At 53.4% G+C, this 18,630-nt stretch overlaps 1 protein-coding gene across 3 annotated transcripts in view; it reads left to right on the top strand.

Moving 5' to 3' along the window:
• PFKFB3 (6-phosphofructo-2-kinase/fructose-2,6-biphosphatase 3) overlaps positions 1-16,977 on the top strand; it is an 80,823-nt gene extending 63,846 nt beyond the window's left edge. For 2 of the 3 annotated variants that reach the window (XM_058532370.1, XM_058532372.1), the window contains exons 6-15: positions 212-268; positions 2,452-2,576; positions 3,077-3,284; positions 3,555-3,701; positions 3,879-3,983; positions 5,698-5,827; positions 6,506-6,568; positions 6,695-6,759; positions 8,435-8,608; positions 14,224-16,977. In XM_058532370.1, the coding sequence (XP_058388353.1) occupies positions 212-268; positions 2,452-2,576; positions 3,077-3,284; positions 3,555-3,701; positions 3,879-3,983; positions 5,698-5,827; positions 6,506-6,568; positions 6,695-6,759; positions 8,435-8,608; positions 14,224-14,271 (1,122 nt within the window). In that variant the 3' untranslated portion in view covers positions 14,272-16,977. Of the gene's footprint in view, positions 1-211; positions 269-2,451; positions 2,577-3,076; positions 3,285-3,554; positions 3,702-3,878; positions 3,984-5,697; positions 5,828-6,505; positions 6,569-6,694; positions 6,760-7,211; positions 7,348-8,434; positions 8,609-14,223 lie in introns of those variants that run through there. The other variant, XM_058532371.1, reaches the window with a different exon arrangement.
• Positions 16,978-18,630: the final 1,653 nt, after the last annotated feature.

Raw genomic sequence — 18,630 nt, forward strand, 5'->3', positions numbered from 1 at the left:
TTACCGTGACTGGGGATGAGGAGCACCCCTCTGTTGGGGAGGGCAAAGGACTCAGGATTGAGTGGGTGGTTCTTTTTTTTATGTATTTGGAGATTTATGAATGGGGTCCTTTCTCCTCGAATGTGGCGAGAACATCACGGTGATACCAAAGTTGGCCCTTTGTGTTGCCACATTTGTTATTTCCTAACGTTTCTGTCTTGCCTCCTCCCAGGTGTTTTTCATCGAGTCTGTGTGTGATGACCCTACGGTTGTAGCCTCCAACATCATGGTAAGACAACGTAGGACCCCCCCACTCTACTGTGGTAATCTGAGAAAAGTGGGAAACCAGGTCAGGCCTGGAGAAGTAACTAGAGCCTGAGAACGAGCTGGCTTGTCCAGCTTGTTGTTGATTTTGTCTGAGAGGTGGGATCTGGGGAGGTCAGAAGTACAGAAGTAGTAATTAACCTAGAAGCATGTTCTGTGACCTGGACTGGCTTTATGGGGTCCTTTCAGTCAGTCAGCAGAAAGCAGTCTTTGTGGGACATAAGCGATAATGTGGGGGACCAGGAACAGTTTCTGTGGGTGGCAGTAGCTTGGCAGTGGGGTGGTGGTGGGGCAACTTGGGGCAAAGGGCAACTCACCCCTCCATTTGGGGAAGGAGGCAGCTGGTTGGTCCCTTTTGCCGTTAAGGTCCGTGGTAGGTAAGAATGGTTGTATATTGACAAAAGCCCATAGGACTCAGCAGACTCAAGGCAGAATCCCCAAGTTTGGGAAGAATGGGGGTGGTAAAACTATCTTCCTGCTGATGTTTCTACAACATACCCTCTTGCTCTCCCCATGCCAAGGAGAGGTTGCCCCAATAAATTGAGGATAATTGGCAGCTTAATTTGGTTAATTTTATATTTTATTACTTGGTAGCAATAGATCATAAACAGAAACGGTTACTATGAAGGCCTTACCACAAGTCAGCTTCTCGTGTTGTAGATCGTTTTCTATCCAGCTGAAATGCATCAGAATAAGACATATCTGTAAGGAAAGCAGGCGTTCCTTCCATAGGGAACGCCGTGGTGTTGCTTCATACAAGTGGGCATCTTTACAGGGATGCTGAGCATTTAGCGTCTGCTCTTGGGCCTTCTCTCCAAGCCAGTGGGAATATTTACACTCATTTCTAAGACATGAGTTCATGTTTCAGGAAGGGCTATTCAAATTGTGGAAAATCAATCCCGATTCGTTTCAGCAGTCCAAAGGAAGAGGCTCAAAGTATGAGAAAACAGAAGTTGCCATAATCTAAACAAAGGGTTTTGCTGTATTTCTTTGATTTGGTTTTACCAGTCCTACTTGGTAGTGAAGCCAGCTGCAGCTGCAGAGTCATTTCCCCAGGGAGCAGTCGCCACGTGCTTGGCTGGAGCTCACCGTTTATCTTGTACCCCATTAACACGTTTAGTCATTCACCCTGACCCTCCGTGTTCAGAAGTCTCTTTCTCTGGGTAAAGCCTCAAAGCAACTTTGCAGCTTCGGCCTTTCCACTGCTCCTTATGTGGGTGGCTGTGCTAGGGATTTGCAAACCTAGATGTTTTTTTTATTGTGGTGAAGTACACATAACATAGAATTTACCATCCTAACTGTTTTTAAGTGTTAATTCCCTGGCATTTGGCACGTTCACGTTGTTGTGCAACCACCACCACCATCCATCTCCAGAACTTTGTCATCTTCCTAGACTGAAACTCTGCACCCACGAAACACTAACTTCCCCAGGGAGCCTGGATTTTTGAGGAGTGGCTGCCTCTCTTTCACGGCTGTGGGAGTTGTTGAGAAGGAAAAGAGCGTGTGCATTAAAAAAATCTGAGTTCCCCCGAAATCTGCCAGGTTTCTCAGACCTAGTGTTCAGTTACAGGAGATGGCAGGCCTGAGGGTCGTTTTTCCTCCATCTCCTTCCCACGACAGCAAACTTTGCAAAGGGTTGAGTATGTGGTCCAGGTAGAGAAGCATTCATCGGGGACCAGTGACAAGTCTGTGGGAGGTGCAGAGAGTCCTGCCTGGCACTCAGGGCCAGGGCATCTCTAGCAACTTGAGAGTGCAGCTTTGCTAGTTGACAACCTACTCTTTGTGTGGGAAACATCGCAGATGCTAATGCAGAACTCGGGGGTTGAGGGCCGGGCTGTCTGGGGTGACTCGGTTGCTGGATTGATCCTGAATCGTGGCCCGTTCCGAGGTGTTCATTACAATCCTCGTGGGTTTCCTGTCTCCATCCTTTCAGGCATCGATTCTCTGTCTGCTGTGGGTGCCTTTCCCATGTAATCATTGGGTTATGACTCACCCCCAGCGTTTCTTTTTTTCTCTTAAACACTGGGTAGGATCATCATTATTCTGAGCCTGTATGTGCTTTCCCCGTTTGCAAGCCCCAAATCCTACTTCATCTAAGCAGAAATCCTTCCAGCGTGATTCATCAGCTGCCTCTTTGTGGTGTTACAGGAAGTGAAAATCTCCAGCCCGGATTACCGAGACTGCAACTCAGCAGAAGCGATGGACGACTTCATGAAGAGAATCAGCTGCTACGAAGCCAGCTACCAGCCCCTCGACCCCGACAAATGTGACAGGTAGTTCCTAAGAGCTGACCGTCTCCGAATCACCTGCTTTAGGGCTTTCAGTGTTTTCTCGTTCCTACAGAGCATCTGCTCCTCCATACTTTCATAAACTCTTTTAAAATATCTTTTAAAAAATTCCTGATTCCATATTCAGTGTGAATATTTTAGACACTGTGTGGAAGTCTGGAAAGTGAGTATTTGAGCCCAGGCTTGCTACTATCCCCTGGAGATCTCCTTCATTTTTGTTCCCATCCTCTTGCTTTTCTCTCTTCCTCTTCTGGGAGGCCAGCCAGCCTCCCGACCACACGCTCTGCTGTGGGTGCTGCCCGCTCACGCCCTCTGACTCTCAGAGAAAGTAGATTCATGCCCTCAGGGAGCTGACAGCCAGCCACTGGAGCCTTGTTAGGGCTGAGTCTCTGCGGTTGGCCTGGGGCCGGGGATTTGCACCTGGGCCAGCTGTGCTGTGGTGTGCTGTTGGGATGTTCTGACCCGCCGGTCACCTTCCTGTGCAGGGACCTGTCCCTGATCAAGGTGATCGATGTGGGCCGGCGGTTCCTGGTGAACAGAGTGCAGGACCACATCCAGAGCCGAATTGTGTACTATCTGATGAACATCCACGTGCAGCCTCGCACCATCTACCTGTGTCGCCATGGCGAGAGCGAGCACAACCTCCAGGGGAAGATTGGAGGAGACTCAGGCCTGTCCAGCAGGGGCAGGAAGGTAGGAGGGGAGCAGGGGGCAAGGGGAAGCTGGGGCATGGGGTGCGCGTGTGTGGACGTGTGTGTGTGTGTGTGTGTGGGAAGGGCGGGGTCTCCCGGGGCCTTGGGGGGGGTGTGCGCGCAGGAGCTGCTCCTCAGGTCCCCCAGGCTCCTTCTCACGTTCTAATGACAGCAGAGTGAGCTCCCCTGCTGAGGTTGGGGTGGTTGGGTGCTGCTTCCCTGGGAGGGGCGGAGCCTGGAGTCCAGTGTGTGTCCCTCTCATCCCCCTCAGTTTGCCAACGCCCTGAGCAAGTTTGTGGAGGAGCAGAACCTGAAGGACCTTAAGGTGTGGACCAGCCAGCTGAAAAGCACCATCCAGACGGCGGAAGCCCTTCGGCTCCCCTACGAGCAGTGGAAGGCGCTCAATGAAATTGATGCTGTGAGTCCCGGGTCTGGCCGGGCCGTGGGGGCACGAAAGAGAGGGCATGGAGGCCTCTTTCTGCCAGATCTGCCAGAGATCTTGAGAGCTCTTTCAGACCTGCACGTGCTGCGTTGACCAACTCGAGGTGGCCGTTTGGGGCGTGTTCCCTAAATGACCTCTGGGTGTTTCCTGCAGGGTGTCTGTGAGGAGATGACCTACGAGGAGATCAAGGACACCTACCCTGAGGAGTACGCTCTGCGCGAGCAGGACAAGTACTACTACCGCTACCCCACCGGGGAGGTACGTGCCTGCCCTCCCTTCTGTCTCTGGTCATCCGTCCGCTCAGTGGACAGTGGTCAGGTGTAGGTGGTGGGTGCTGGGCATGGAGGAACTCATGATGGCCCTTCTGAGGTCAAGGGTGTGGGGCTAGGCCAAGAGAGGGCTGCTGGGACCCAGACGGACCCGTTACTGGTAACTAGCCGTGCACAGCGAGCTGTGGACACCAGGCAAGACGGGCTCATACATCCAGCCTCCTAATCGGTTCCCATGCTTGTTCTCAGCACTCTTACTTTAGAGTCGAGTCTTCCTTTTTTTTGTTTTTATTATTTTTTTTTGTGAGGAAGATCAGCCCTGAGCTAATATCCGTTGCCAATCCTCCTCTTTTTGCCGAGGAAGATTGGCGCTGGGCTAACATCTGTGCCCATCTTCCTCTACTTTAGATGGGACGCCGCCACAGCATGGCTTGACAAGCGGTGCATTGGTGTGCGCCCGGGATCCGAACCTGCAAACCCCGGGCCGCTGCAGCAGAGCGTGCGCACTTAACCGCTGCTCCACAGGGTCGGCCCATAGTTGAGTCTTCCTAAGTTGAGCCTGTCAACAGCTCCAGGGGAAGCACAGCTGTATTTTCCTATGAGCAGCAGTGAGCCAGGTGTTTGTCTAACGACACGCATAATGATGCAGGAGAGAATGATGATCGTGGCTGATGGTTCACGGGACATGAAGGTTTCCCCTTGACCGCAGGCGAGGTGGCAGACACGTCATCTCATGTCCCTTGTGCTGCCTGAGGTGACACTGGTGGAGGGCATTCCCCACCATGTGTATGGCCCACTTTGGCTGAGTGAGCAGCTGCTTGGAGCCCTGGAAGGAGAGTCCAGAATGCTTGGGGGTCTGCTGCAGCCTTCGTGGGGTCACCTAGCGGGGTCCTTGCTGTCTTGGCTTGTCTCAGCATTTGTCATATCTCAGCGCCCTTGTGCTCAGGGCACTGTCCTCTTATCCCACCACGGCTCTCATTCCCTGGGACCTGGTTAATAAGGAGAGGGGCCGGTGTGCATGGGAGCCTACCCCTTCTCTTTCAATTTATTTTTGTTGAGATAAAATTCACATAATATAAGATTCACCATTTTAACCATTTTAAAGTATAAAATTCAGTGGTTTTTAGTATATTCACAATACTGTGCAACCGTCACTAGTAATTCTAGAACATTCCATCACTCCAAAAAGAGACCCCAGCCTGTTAGCAGTCAGTCCCAATTCCCCCTACCCCTAGCCCGTGGCAACTACGAATCTACTTTCCGTCTCTGTGGATTTGCCTTTTCTGGATATTCACATAAATGGAATCAGACACTGTGGTCTTTTGTGTCTGGCTTCTTTCACTTAGTGTGATGTTTTCAGGGTTCATCCACGTTGTAGTGTGTGTCAGGACTTTGTTCCCTCACTCCCCGTGCAGAGGGGAGGAAAGGAAGGAGCGGAGAGAGAGGGTGGCAGGTTCATGTTTCTCTTGGGATTACTTCTCCAAATCCATATCGACACAGACGATTTCCTTTTTTAGGAAGCCAGTCGAGGCAGGTCGCCCAATGCCCACAGGGGATGCAGCACGAAAACATCACTGCTCTTGACGGATCGCATGCTCTCTGGTTTGTCATGACAGAGAGGTGTGGCCGTGGTGGCCAAGTTCCCACCCTTCCCCTCGTGCGCTTCTCCTCCAACACTGCGTCTCCGTCCCTCTGTCTTGCAGTCCTACCAGGACCTGGTCCAGCGCCTGGAGCCCGTGATCATGGAGCTGGAGCGGCAGGAGAACGTGCTGGTCATCTGCCACCAGGCCGTCCTGCGATGCCTCCTGGCCTACTTCCTGGATAAGAGTGCAGGTGCGCTGTCCTCAGAGCATCCCCGGTGGGGGTGGGGCAGAAACCAACCTCTGGGGCAGCTGTGGGCACGCCCTTCCTTTCCCAGCCCACACGGTTGTCTATTGTGCTGCCCATTGTGCTGCCCGGTGTCAGGAAGGGCCTCCCAGCTGCCGAGGGGCCTTCTCGGCCCAGCACCTCCCTGCGGCCCCTGGAAAACTCTTCAGAGCACAGTGTGATGTGCAGTGCACTTAATAGCTTCATAGAACAGCCTTTAAGGGGCTTTGGCTCAGGAGGCGAGGGACAGCTCTTCCCTTCAGCCCACCTCTAAGGAACAAACAGCCCAGAACGCTCTCATGATCCTCTTAAAATTTAAGTCTGTGTTTGCCCAAGGTTCAGCTGAATCTCAACATACCTAAATTGTTGGGGAAATGAGAGACTTTTTCTTTTCTGGAGGACGTGGTCCACAGCTACCCCAAACTTTTTTCCTCTAACTCATTGTGTGAGGGTGGGTTGGGGGTTTGTTTCGATTTTGTTCTTGTGGCTAGATGTCTTTTCTAGGGCTGCCTGCCTTGGGCCCGTGTGAGGGGTCAGGGGGTGGCTTTTGAGGGCGCCGATGAGGCAGGAGCTGTCACTGGAGGCCTGCAGATGTCTGTCCTCAAGTCTCAGATCTAACTGTGGGGCCCCTTCTCTTTTTTTCAGAGGAGATGCCTTACCTGAAATGCCCGCTCCACACCGTCCTGAAGCTGACACCCATTGCTTATGGTGAGTGTGGTGATGTGGACCCTGCCGAGACCTGCTCTCTCGGGGTGGCGGCTCCTGATGGCTATGGGGCTGTGAGCTGCCGTCCCCTTTAACAGGAAGCCAACCTCCCTCCCCGCCCTCGCCTAGGTTGCCGTGTAGAATCCATCTACCTGAATGTGGAGTCGGTGAATACACACCGGGAGAGGTCAGAGGTGAGTGTGAGCTCCGTGCCTCTGGCCCTTCTGCACCCGCATCCCATCCCCCATCGCCAGAAGGACTGTCCAGTGATGGGACCAGCGGTGGCAAGTCCCCACCTGCATTGCCTGTAAATGCTGACCTGTGTCTTTCAGTGGGTTCTTGCTGGAGGAGTTGGTTGGAACTTGGCGGCCTGGGTGACTCTCCCCTCCCTTTTCTCAGCATCCCTGTCTCTCCTGTGGCTTCTGGGCATCCTCTTCGTTTTCTTCCTTTCCATGCTTTCTTGCCCCGTGTCTATTTGACCCGAGCAGTGAGTGTTAGAGGAGGATGCATTCTGATCCTTCAGACATAACCACAGCACAGGTCTTGCTGCCCTTTCCTTTGGGGCTGCCCAAACTACTTGCAAGTTCCAGAGTTAACTGGTTAAAACAGGATCAGCACATCTGCTGAGTCACCTGTATGCACTTAGGTACAGAATTACCCAGAAGACGATGGCAATGAAAAAGGCAGTGGGACTGGAGAAGAAGACATGATTTGGGGATTAGAGACACGAGGGATGGCAGATGGAAAGCGTTTCCAGGAGACCCCGACTTCCACCATGGGAGGTCTGAAATTTGGCGGTTGGTCTGGTTGATCTCCCAAGGGCAGAGCAGATTCCTGCCCAGGCGTACGTTGTGAAAGCAAGTTGGAATTTACTTTAAACTGGCTGTCGAAATGCAATGCTTTGCCAGCATCCGTCCGACCCTTTCTTGTACACCCAGTGTGACATTCCGTCCGTGCAGGTGGCTTCCCTGTTCCCAAGGGCTTGGCCAGGAGATTTTGGTGTTAAAATCCCAGCTTCCACTGGCAGTGGCCCAGCTGGTCGACAGAAAGGAGGGAGGACGGCTTCCCTGGGCTCCGTACCGGGCCCCCTTCTGAACTCGGGAGTGGGATGCTGCATTTCCTTTCGCTCTCCGAGGAGCAGCCCGAGGCTGCTGCTGCCTCTCAGCGTGGCTCCTGGGCCTTGAGCTGCAGAGCGACGGGCCGTGGGACTTCAGAGGTCCCCGCTCCAACCTCCTTGTCATTCAGTCAGAGGGCTAGTGTTTGGCCCTGGCTGGCCGTTAATGCCTCCCTCAGGTTTTCTGCGTCTTGAGTCTCCTGGCTGGGGTTGAGGCCTGCGTTTCCTGTCCTAAGCCGGGTATGGTTATGGGGTCTGCTCTGCAGATCTGGCTTATGATCAGTGGGAGGGAGTCCAGCACCGACACCTTCTCATCCCTGCCCCTCCTGCTGTCCCCTCCGTGGCTCCCTGAGCCTCACACCCAGGCCTCTCTCCTCTCCTCCCCTCCTTCGGCTCTCTTGGAGGCTGGCAGCAAAGTTCTTTTCTCTCTGCTATAATTGGATAACTGTGCAGAACTGGTCCCGCTGTCCTTTCCTCACCTGCTTTGCAAACATTGCGTTTGTCCAGGCGAGTGTCTTGGAAAGATCTGGGGAAGGGGCTCCGGAGGGGATCGTCCCTTGTTCTTACCGACCGGGAGACACAGGACAGAACGGCCACCCCGAGGTCCCAGGGCCGCTCATCGTGGTTGGTCTTGACGTATCCGTAACACCCAGAAGCAGAGAAATTGGTTTGGTTTGGTTTGGGGTTTTTTGGCTTATCTACCTCCCCCCTCCTTGTAACTGTCGCCTTCTCTCTTTTGTCTTTGTCTCGCTTAGGATGCAAAGAAGGGACCTAACCCGCTCATGAGACGCAATAGTGTCACCCCACTAGCCAGCCCCGAGCCCACCAAAAAGCCTCGCATCAACAGCTTTGAGGAGCATGTGGCCTCCACCTCCGCTGCCCTGCCCAACTGCCTGCCCCCGGAGGTGCCCACGCAGCTGCCCGGACAAGTGCGTTCACCCCTTTCCCTCCCTCGCCGTCCTGTCGCGTGTCTGGGTGGGTGTGGCCGTGGCCTTGGCCCCGGGCCTGCGCCTGTGGGTGGTGGAGGGAGGGAACATGGGGACACTCTGAAGTTTGTGACACCTGGGGGTCCTTCCTTGCTGGCGGTGGCAGTGAGTGTGCACGCCTCCTTTCTGAGAAGGTGATCTTTGTGGCCAGAACCAGGCAGAGCGGAAGAAGTAGTGAAGTGTCCTGTTCACATTCATGAATAGTTTTTTCTAGAACAAAGTTGACGGCAGAGCCCCAGTTCAGAGTCTCCATTCAGCTCTGGGCTTTCAGCTTCCGTGGGCTCTGAGGGTGTCTTTTCTGTCCGAGGCCCGTAGCTATTTTTCCTTACCATCCTCCTTCGCCATCGCTCCCTGTTACAGGCGGGGCCCGTGGAGCGGGTCCTCGCCTGCGGCCGGCCTGGCCCGGTTAGAACTCGGGGAGCCTGACTCTCCGGGCTGGATGGCCTGGAAGTAGCCACTTTCTCCCATAACTAGTTACTTCAGCACGTAGTAAAAAAACCAAAAAGCAAAGAACAACTAGACTTCCCTGATTGCGTTCACTATGAAGGTTAAAAGGCTGGGAGACTGGCGATTGGGCATTAAGATTTGTTTTCAGAAAATCAGTCTTTTCCCTCAAAGACAGCCAAGAACCTTTGCCACAATGTGAGACATTGAAATCCCTGGGCACAAATTTAGGTCCCACCCAGGGGTCTCCCTGCCCTCTACCCACCACGCCTGGTCTCTTGCAGTAAATCACAGGCTGAATTTTGACTTAGGTTTGTTTGGGAGGTCGGAGCTGAGGCCCGAAAACTCTTCCTGTATTTCCCCTGAAGCTGATTTAAACTTGGTGGTGTCTGGAAATGTGATGTAGGGGAGAGAGCTGCGTGGCCTCGGGTAGGTCATTGAAACCTGTTCAGGCCTCAGTTTTCCCATCTGTGGAATGGGAGATAGCATCTACTGCAGGAGGCGGACCAAAGGAGATAATTCGGCGTCTCACACGGGGTCTGGCGCTCACTAAGGGCTCCGTAGGGTTAGATGATGCTTAACCAGAGCCTGGAGACCTGGCTTCCGGTCGTGGCTCTGCCACCAGCTGTAGGATTTTATTGTCAGGTTACATCACCTCCCTGGCCTTCAGTCTCCTTATCTTGTAAAATGAGAGTAGGACTGGGAGATGTCTAATTAACACTCCTTTCAGGTCTAAAATCAGAGGTGTTTTTTAATGAGAACTGAAGTGGTGTCTCTATGACATTCTGTTTTGGAGTAAACTGTGGGGTCCTAGTTGGAAGTTCAGAGGCCACTGTCACAGGCACGTTGGGGGACTGGCCTGGGCTGGGGGTGGGTGGTGTGTGGGGCTGCGTTGCCCAGGTCACAGAGGATGCGTGGCTGGGGGTCCCCAGGGTTGCTGAGCTGAATCCTCGGGGGGTCTGGAAGCCACTGGCTGGGCCAGGAGTGGGAGAATTGACAGAGCTTCATCCCAGCAGAGGATGTCCTGGATTCAATGCCTCGGGCCCCTCTCCCTGTCCCCCTACTAACTTCTCTCTCTCGACCTTTTCTCTCTGCAGCCTTTGCTAGGGAAAGCCTGTTTGTAAGTATTTTTCTCTGAATGATTTTGCTGCTTGCACCTCTTTCTTGCTTGCCAGTTTGGCCTCCTGCGTGTTAACGTGTTGAGGACCATGACGGTTTTTGTGAAGTCTGAAGGAGGAAGATGGGCGTGGGAGGAGAGAGGAGGGCATTTGTGAATTTTTAGCAAAGGGTGCAAGAGGTGATTACGGCCCAGCTGTTTTCAGTGCGTCCTGACGCTGCCACTGCTGCAGCTGGCTTCTCCTCGCTCCCTCTCAGGGGCCTGGGTGACTCGGTACTTGCAATGGTCTGTGGCTTGACGTAAATCCAGTTTTTCCCTCTTCGAGTTTGATTTTGGTGGCAGGCTAGGTCTGTGCCTGCGGCCATTCTTGTAAGTCCTCTGCCTCCCGTAGGAGAGCCCTTTCATTTTGAAAGGAAAATTTACCCAGAGCCTAATCTGCAGAATACCTTGAGCAGGACTGGTGGGGAGTGGAGCCCTGCAGCCTCTCCCTCCCTGTCCTGGCAGGGACTGCCCCCGACTCTGCCCCCCACAGGGGCTCCAAGGACTCCCATGCTCTGGAGAGGTCTCTTTGGAAACCGTTCTTCCAGATCGGGTTGTCCTGAACAGGAACCTGTTCAGCCTTAACAGTTCAGAGCTGGGTGCAGCTTTCGAATCAGACCCACCGGGTTGTCCCCTTCCTTCAGCCAGATCTCTCTGTGGAAAGTTTCTGGTTAAGCATCAGGTAGAGCGGTTGCTGGATAATCCAGCCTTTCCACTGCTCTGATGGTCCCCACCCGCAGAAGGAACCGAGGCCTTTATATGGCAGAATTTTAGTAACCACTACCATGAAATATCACCCTCCGCAACCCCACAAGTCCCATCTCCCCGTGTTCCCTTTGCTGATTAGATCACCTTTTCTAATTCATGCAGAAACTGAACTGGCTTACAGAGTGCAGCCTGAAAGCTTAAAAGCATGGCGTGTTCTTGGAAAATGAGAGTTGTTTGGCATTGTGCTTCGATTAGGTGGCACCATCTGTAGTGAATGTGTCCTGTCATGCTGTATAGCTCATGGATAATGTGTTTGCACACATTCCATGTCTCTGGTCCTTAATGTAACCCCAGGAGGTCAGCAGGGCAGTTACCATCCCTGTCTACCAGATGGGGACAGCGGGTAAGCCACTCGCCAATGGTCGTCCAGCTAGTCAGCAGCAGAATCAGGGCATGAATGGGTCTCCCAGTTCTGAAGGCTGGCTGCTTTCTCTCTGCCGGTTTCTGGAACAGCCAAGATACTGTTCATCTACCGCTGTCCCCGGCACCTGCCGCCTGCCGCCTGCGGGCCACTGCCTGGAGCCGTTAGATTTCCTCTTTAGCTCTTACAGCCCCTCCCTCGAAGCCTGCTTCCCGTGGCTCGGTTGTGTTTATTTAATGGTGGGCCTGTCCATTAAATTCAGTCTTGGAGAGGAACAGTCCCGTGTCTGTTAGCCCCTGAAGCCAGGCGTTGTACTCAGAATGTGTCAGGATCAAGGTTCTCCTTGTGTGAAAACTCCCCTTTGGATTTGGAGCCTTATGGTTTTGCATCTGTGCATGTCCTGTTGGTTTTGACCCATGGCCTGATGCTGCCAGAAAAGAAGCCGTCCTAGTGGGAAGGGGCCATTTGGGCACATCCGCCCACCTTCCGAGGCTGAACTTGCCCGTCTCCAAGGCTAATAGCACCTTTGGCTAGAATCCCTCCAGCTCAGCAAAAATGTTTTCTCTGGACCCATCACACCTGCATTCCACTCTGGGGTCCCAGCATCCAACCCAGTCTGGGAGTACAAGCCCATGTCTGGGATAGTAAGAGACCAAAGTTTATTATTAAAGTCAAAGCGAGCTGGGTTTGGGTCTTGGTTCTGCTACCCTCTCTCTTTGCAGCTCTAGGCAAGCTAGTGCAATTCTTAGACTTCAGCCTCCTCATCTGTGCAACGGGGAGAGGAACGTCCTGAGGTGTTTTGATAATGAGAATATAGATGTGGCACTTAGCAAGTATCTGGCACACAGTCAGTGCCCGGTGGATGGCCGCCTTGTCATGGAGAGATGGTGCCCTGTGCTTTGGTGATGCATCCCGGGCTCTCTGGTTTGGGCCACACCACTGTGCATTTGGGTGCCCTCCTGCTCCTCCTGCTCCAAGCCAGTGGGATTTCTTCTCACGGGCAGCAAGAGCACCAAGAGACTGGGGAGTCTGGGAGCCATGGATGAGATCCTGGTTTCCTGGTAAAACGGGCTCGCCAGCCCGGATGGGTGCAGCGCCCTGCCGTCCTACCCCCGGGGCTGCACTGGCTCCTCAGGGCCGACAGACCCTCTGGCATTCACAATGCATCCTTGATTTTTAACTTTCAAATGCACACTGAAAAGAAAACACTACTAAAGATGTTTGTTTTGTTTTTCTTTTCCAACATGTTTCTTCCTTTCCCCCCATGCTTGAAAGACGAACTGTCTGTCACATTTTCTCAAAGTTTTCTCCTTACTAACCTTGGAAAGGTAAATGGCTTGGTGCATGCCCCCTTGTCCCCTCCACATCTCTCTGAGTCATGGCATCCCAGCCCGTCAGGGCATCTTGGTCTGTGTGATGACTGGCCATTGTGAAGTTTGTGACTCATACACCCCGTGCCGGAGTGCCAGGGAACTTGTGTTTCCTAAGAGCAGCGCCATCGTCTCGAGGTCCTCTCTCTCTCGTTTCCTCCTTTCCCTCCACGTGTCCTGAGCCAGGGGCACCATGAGTGAATGATGTGGACATAGCCCGTGCCTGCGGTCCAAGTGTCGTTGCATTGCCGTCATTCGTGGGTGCTCGAAGCCTTGGGCTGGAGATGTCCGGGGGCGGGTTGGAGCCAGCAGCTGCAGAAGGATGTGGCAGCACAGTGCCCTCGCAGCCCACAGGTGGCTGCAAGGCTACAGGGCCCTCCCTAGGCGAGCCCCTCTGCCTCCCCCCAACTCACAGAGGCTGTCCGATGGACTCATGGTTGGAGGCTCGAGTTGCCTGGGCTCCTGAGTCCGGCTGAGAGCAGCCTCAGATCTGGGCGCTGGCTTCAGGGCTCCCAGCCCTGCGATTTTCTCTTCTAGAGATTTCTCCACCGTGGGAGGGGAGTGGGCCTCGGGGGTCCTTGCATAGTTGTCTGTTGGTCTCCACTCCCCGCTCCTCCCTTTAAGACAGCCTTGGTGGAGACACTCAGGATGGGAGAGAATACTTTTAAAAATTGTGTTTCCTTTTTTGCGGGGTGGATTAAGGAGGTTAGGTAGAGAGACCTCTGCTGTGGGGTGGCAACCGTCATCTGTCCCCCCGGCTGATCGGAAAACATTTTTTTAAGGGGGTTTTGACACTGGCCAGCTCCTAGGGGTGGGGCTTCCAGCTAGGATCGCTTTTATTCGAGGGAAGAGAGCATTAGGGACACAGGCCTTCTCTGCCTGGGTCCTTCCCCACCACATCCAGTGTCACCTGTGTCCTAGCTACTGAGCCGGTGTTCCTAGAATCTGGATCCCAGCGGCTAGGGTGTGTGGCTCTGCTTGAGCCAAGTTGGGAGGAGAGTCCTTATGCTTCTTTGGAGGAACCCTGGTGCATCCTCTGTCTGGCTGTGGCCAGCGAGAGTTCCCTGGGTGGGGCCAGGGAGCAGCCACCAGGCTCTAAAGGGCCATGAGCAGGAGGGTCCCTTAGTCACAGAACACCTCTGACCCATGGGAGCTGCCGGCTCTCCCCTCTCCCCTCTCCCCTCCCTACCTCCTCCAGGCACATGACAGGCCTCTCTGCTCCAAGGGCCCCTCCCGGCCTTGCGCCCAGCCTCTTCTCCTGTGTGACCCTGGGCTTCACCTCCACCACGTACCCGGGGCCTCCCTGGCGTTCTTCTACCCGTTTGGTGATGATGCTCTTCTGGGGTCGGGTTCTTTGTTGGGGGAGAAGTCTCAATTGCATGTCTGTGAGTCTTGCTTTAGAAACTGAGTCAACGGTAAACAGTAATTCCCCTTCACCTCCCTCTTCTCTCCTGAACAGAACATGAAGGGCTCCCAGAGCAGCGTCGACTCATCCAGGACATACTGAGGCAGACCCATCGGTCCCATTCCATCTCCATTTCTGCACCTAGCTAGCACCCTTCCTTCTCCCCGAGGCCAGATGATCCCAAGGACTGCTCCCAGAACGGGGTGGGGTGGTGTAGAAGAGGTTCTGCTGGTCGAAGAGAACCTGTACCCCCAACAGCATCAGGGTGGCCTTGCCTGTGTGCAGAACCCGTCGCTTCTGCCTCAAGCGGCAGGCCACCCTGCCCTCTGCCCTCTGCCCTGCCTGGCCTTGCAGGGCTGTGTGGCCTCCCTGACCCTCCACGAGGCTTGGTGAGGACGATGGGCAGCGGAATAGGTGAGAAGGCCCTGAGGGGAGACGTTGGGTGCCTCCGTGCTGTTTTGTTTCCTTTCTGTGATCTGGGCCTGGTAGGTCCCCAGCTGGGGAGATGACACTGTTCTGAACGCTAGATTAAAGGGGGCCCAGATCCCAGCTGCTGAAGGTTAAGGGATGTTGAAAACTTTCACGAGGCTCCGTTGTGCATCTTGGCCACCGGGAGAGCCAGTCCCAGCGGTGGAGAGAGAAGTCTCCGAGCTAGACTTGGTCAGCTGAGCAGCGGCCCTCCAGCGTGTCCACACACCTCCCCGGGTCGTGTTCTGCCTCTAAAGATGGTGAAGGACGGTCTGGCTGTCTAGGCGCGAGGAAGTGCTTTGCTGAAATAGCCCCGGGCCGCACCCGCCCACGGCGCTCTGTGGTCCCTGCGCTCTCCTGCCTGGATCCAGGGGCATCTGAGAGCTGGCCCTCCAGGAACTGCTTGCTTTTGCACTTTGTTAATGGCAGAAAGTGTGGCCTGAAGGCTGCACCTTCTCTTCAGGAACTTAGATGTTTGGGTTTGTGCCCTTGGAGGTTGGAGCCCCGAAAGAAGGTGGGGAGTCGGGCACGCCCATGAGATGGAGAGCTCAGAGGGACCTCGGTAAACCGGCCGGGGAGCGAGCACTGGGATCATTGCAAGACCGACCCTGGGAGACGGTGTGGAGAAGAACAAGGATCCGGCTTCCTTCCTTCAGGACGTTCATCACCTCCTGTGTTTCCCAGGTGGGGACAGTGGCCCAAGCCAGGCCTCGCTCGAGGCCGCTTCCTCCAAGGGGCTGTCCGTGGTCTCCCGGGAGGATTCAGCGCAACTCCGCGCGTTCCTGTCAAGCATCTACTGTATGCCCAGCGTGGTGCTGGGCTCCTTGGGGGATTCCGAAGAAGAGAGTGTCCTTGCTTGCCTGCATGGCACCTGTGGCGTTTTTTGGGAGGGTTCAGAGCAGGGCTTGGGGGACATGTGGTTCTCAATACCTGTAGTTTCTGCCTGCTGGTTTCTCCTTGTTGCCTCCAAGTCCTGGGGGAGGAGGCGGCGTCTTGAGGCCCAGAAGAAACCATTTGGAGACGCAGCAGTAGAGCTCGTCCAAGTGACCCTTGTAAGGATCTCTCAAAGCTGGTGCCAAAGGTCACCTTCCTTTCCTGCCCTCTGCCTTTGAGCCTGACATTCTTGCCCCTCCTAGCTTACGAAATCGTTCCTGGGATGGGGCGAGGGGGGCCTCGACATCTGGACCTGGGAGTGGAGGGAAGGGCTGTTTTTGTTTTGTTGGAGAGCAGCTGTTAGAGAATGCACGTTTCTCCTGTTGGGATTAAGTGGGACACGGGGACACGTGTCAGATACCGGACAATCAGGTTGGTGGTCTTCACACCAAACCATTCAGATCCCCCAACCCCCTGTGGCAGTCTGCCTGCGAGGATGTCCATGTCTACGCTCCTGTGCGGCCGAAGACTGGGCTCTTTTCCCTCTTTCCCTCCATCTCGAGTCTCTTCAGACCTGTGTGTGTGAGTGTGTGCACACGGGCCTGTGTTGGTAGGTTGGTGGTATTTTTAGACAGAGGGGCCGGCAGCTCTGCTCCTGAGAGTGGCCTTATGTCTCACACTCTGGCCGCCTCCTCTTTCTGGCTGTCAGAGCTGACTCGGAATCTCGACTCTCGAGGCTGATGCAAGTGGGGCTCTGCGAAGATGCTCCCCCCTTGCCTCTGGCTCCCTGACATCAGTCTGTGCATGAAGGAGGCTTTGCCTAATGCAGGACTTTAGGTTGTAAGGGCCTAGATGGGGAGATAGAACAGAAATATGGCCGAGGAAGGGAGACCCTGGAGAGAGCAGAAGGCTGCTTGATTGAAACCCAGCGAGCTGACTCTGGAGGCGCACCGGACGGAGGGTGTGTTGGAGCTGTAATCCCGGATCCTCTGCTGCCCCGACTATTGGCTCTCACCCCCCGATGCCCGGAAAATATCTGGGACCAATTTTTTTAACTCTGCCTATTTGTGTTTGGGTGGGCTCACCCTCTCCTTATTCTGTCCTGAGACGGGGGGCGAAGCTCTTCATTGGGGGAGGAGAAGAAAAACTGTTCGAACCACACCAATGACGTTTTTGTTTGTAATACTTGAAATTTATTTTTTTATTATTTTGATAGCAGATGTGCTATTTATTTATTTAATATGTATAAGGGAGCCTGAAAATAGAAAGCTGTATAGATGAGGTTTAGTTGTTCATTGGTTTGGGGGCCTTTTCTGTGTGACACATGACTTCTCTGTGTTCTGTACATTTGTCTGAATTAATTACGCGGGATGAAGCTGTGCCAGCTTTCAAACAGGGGATGCCTTTCAGAAATTTGTATATTTTGCAGTTGCCAGACCAATAAAATATCTGATTGAAATACACCGACGAAGTGCACTTCTGGGCCTTTTTTGGGGGGGAAACATCTTTAATTGACACTTGTGGCCATGTGTCAAGTTTCTACCATTCAGCTCTTGGCTGCACTCCATTGCCTTCCTCTAAACAGCACATGCAGATGCCAACTGCCTGGTGCCTGCATTTGGGAAACAATAAGCTGTGTCAACCTGAAAGAAATAGACTTTATCTTTTAGAGCTGTTTTAGGTTTACAGAACAGAGCAAATAGTACAGAGAATTTCCATAGGCCTCCTCTGGCCCCGCACACATTGGTGTGATGCATTTGTTACAAGTGATGAGCCAATATTGATATGTTATTATTAACTAGAATCCATAGTTTGCACTAGGGTTCACTCTGTGTTGTACGTTTCTATGGGTTTTGACAAATGCCACTGATAAGTATCTACTATTACAGGGTATAGAGTGCCCCATCCATTTCTCCTCCCTTCCTGCCATACCCTTTCTCCGCTGCCCCCTTTCAGAGGGCAGCAGTTCTCATAGAAGTGTTGCGGAAGATGACGGGGCCCTGGGCAGGATTACAGGAAGCCTGTTGTTTTAGGTTCTTCGTTCCTTTCATTTCCCCACCCTTCCTCCAGCCCCTCATGGCCCCTTTCACGGTTCCACTGGGAAAAAACTTTATTGAACTTCTAGGACTATTTAGCCACAATTTGAGCAAGTTATTTCACTTCTGAGCTTCAGTATCTTCATCACTACAGATGAGGACGCTATTTACAGGCAGGGCCGAGGGCTGAAAGAGAACATTCATGTGGTATAAGGCAGCCAGAGCATTTCCTTCAGGTAAAGTATTTATGACCTGCAGAGCTCGCACTGGGTCTCAATTTTTTTTACATAGCCCCCACTGCTACACTCCAAAATAGCCCTTACACCCAAATTAGTCTTTGTGCATCCCTTACGGGCTCTCCCAACCCCAGCTGTGAAGAGGACAGGCGTCAGCTGTGTGATGGGGCAGAGGGTTGTGACGAAGAGCCTGGCCTGGCGAGCAGAGTGCAAACAACCCACTGCCCGCCGGGCTGACCCATGCTTCAGGCCAGCCCCCCGAGTTCTGAGCCTACATTTGAATGCTCATTACATGTTGGGTGCAGTGGTAAGGGAGGTGGTCTTCACAGACATGAGTCTTTGCCCCCAGATCAGGGCCAGTCTTTCAGGTTATCTACCAAGGAAATTAGAAGTCTGCCCTGAGAGAGGAGGTGTACATACTTTAAAGTCCTGGGCCTGCGGGGTGATGGGAATCTGCATCAGTTCCATGACCTGAGATAGGTCTCTGTGTGACCTTGGGCGAGGGCTATAATTATTGAATAAATATTGAATGAGTGACCAACTGGATGAGTCAGCGGAGCAGAGGCACAGAGAGCTTCGTGAAGGTGAATGCCAGAAAGAAATTCATTCATCACTGAGGTCCCAAATATGAGCCAGACACTCTGTGGTTTTGGTACCTTGAAAACCGGACTAGGAATTCCCCTGTAGCAGAAAAAGTCATTATGCCGAATACTAACAGCTACGATGCTAAGGACTTAGTTAGTGATCTTATGTGACCCTTATGAGTGCCCTGCGAGGTAAGGCTGTTATTGTCACGCCCATTTTACGGATGGAAAATTTGAGACTCACAGAACATAAGTAATTTACCC

Source organism: Diceros bicornis, chromosome 36 (assembly GCF_020826845.1).
Source record: "Diceros bicornis minor isolate mBicDic1 chromosome 36, mDicBic1.mat.cur, whole genome shotgun sequence".
Lineage (NCBI taxonomy): Eukaryota > Metazoa > Chordata > Mammalia > Perissodactyla > Rhinocerotidae > Diceros > Diceros bicornis.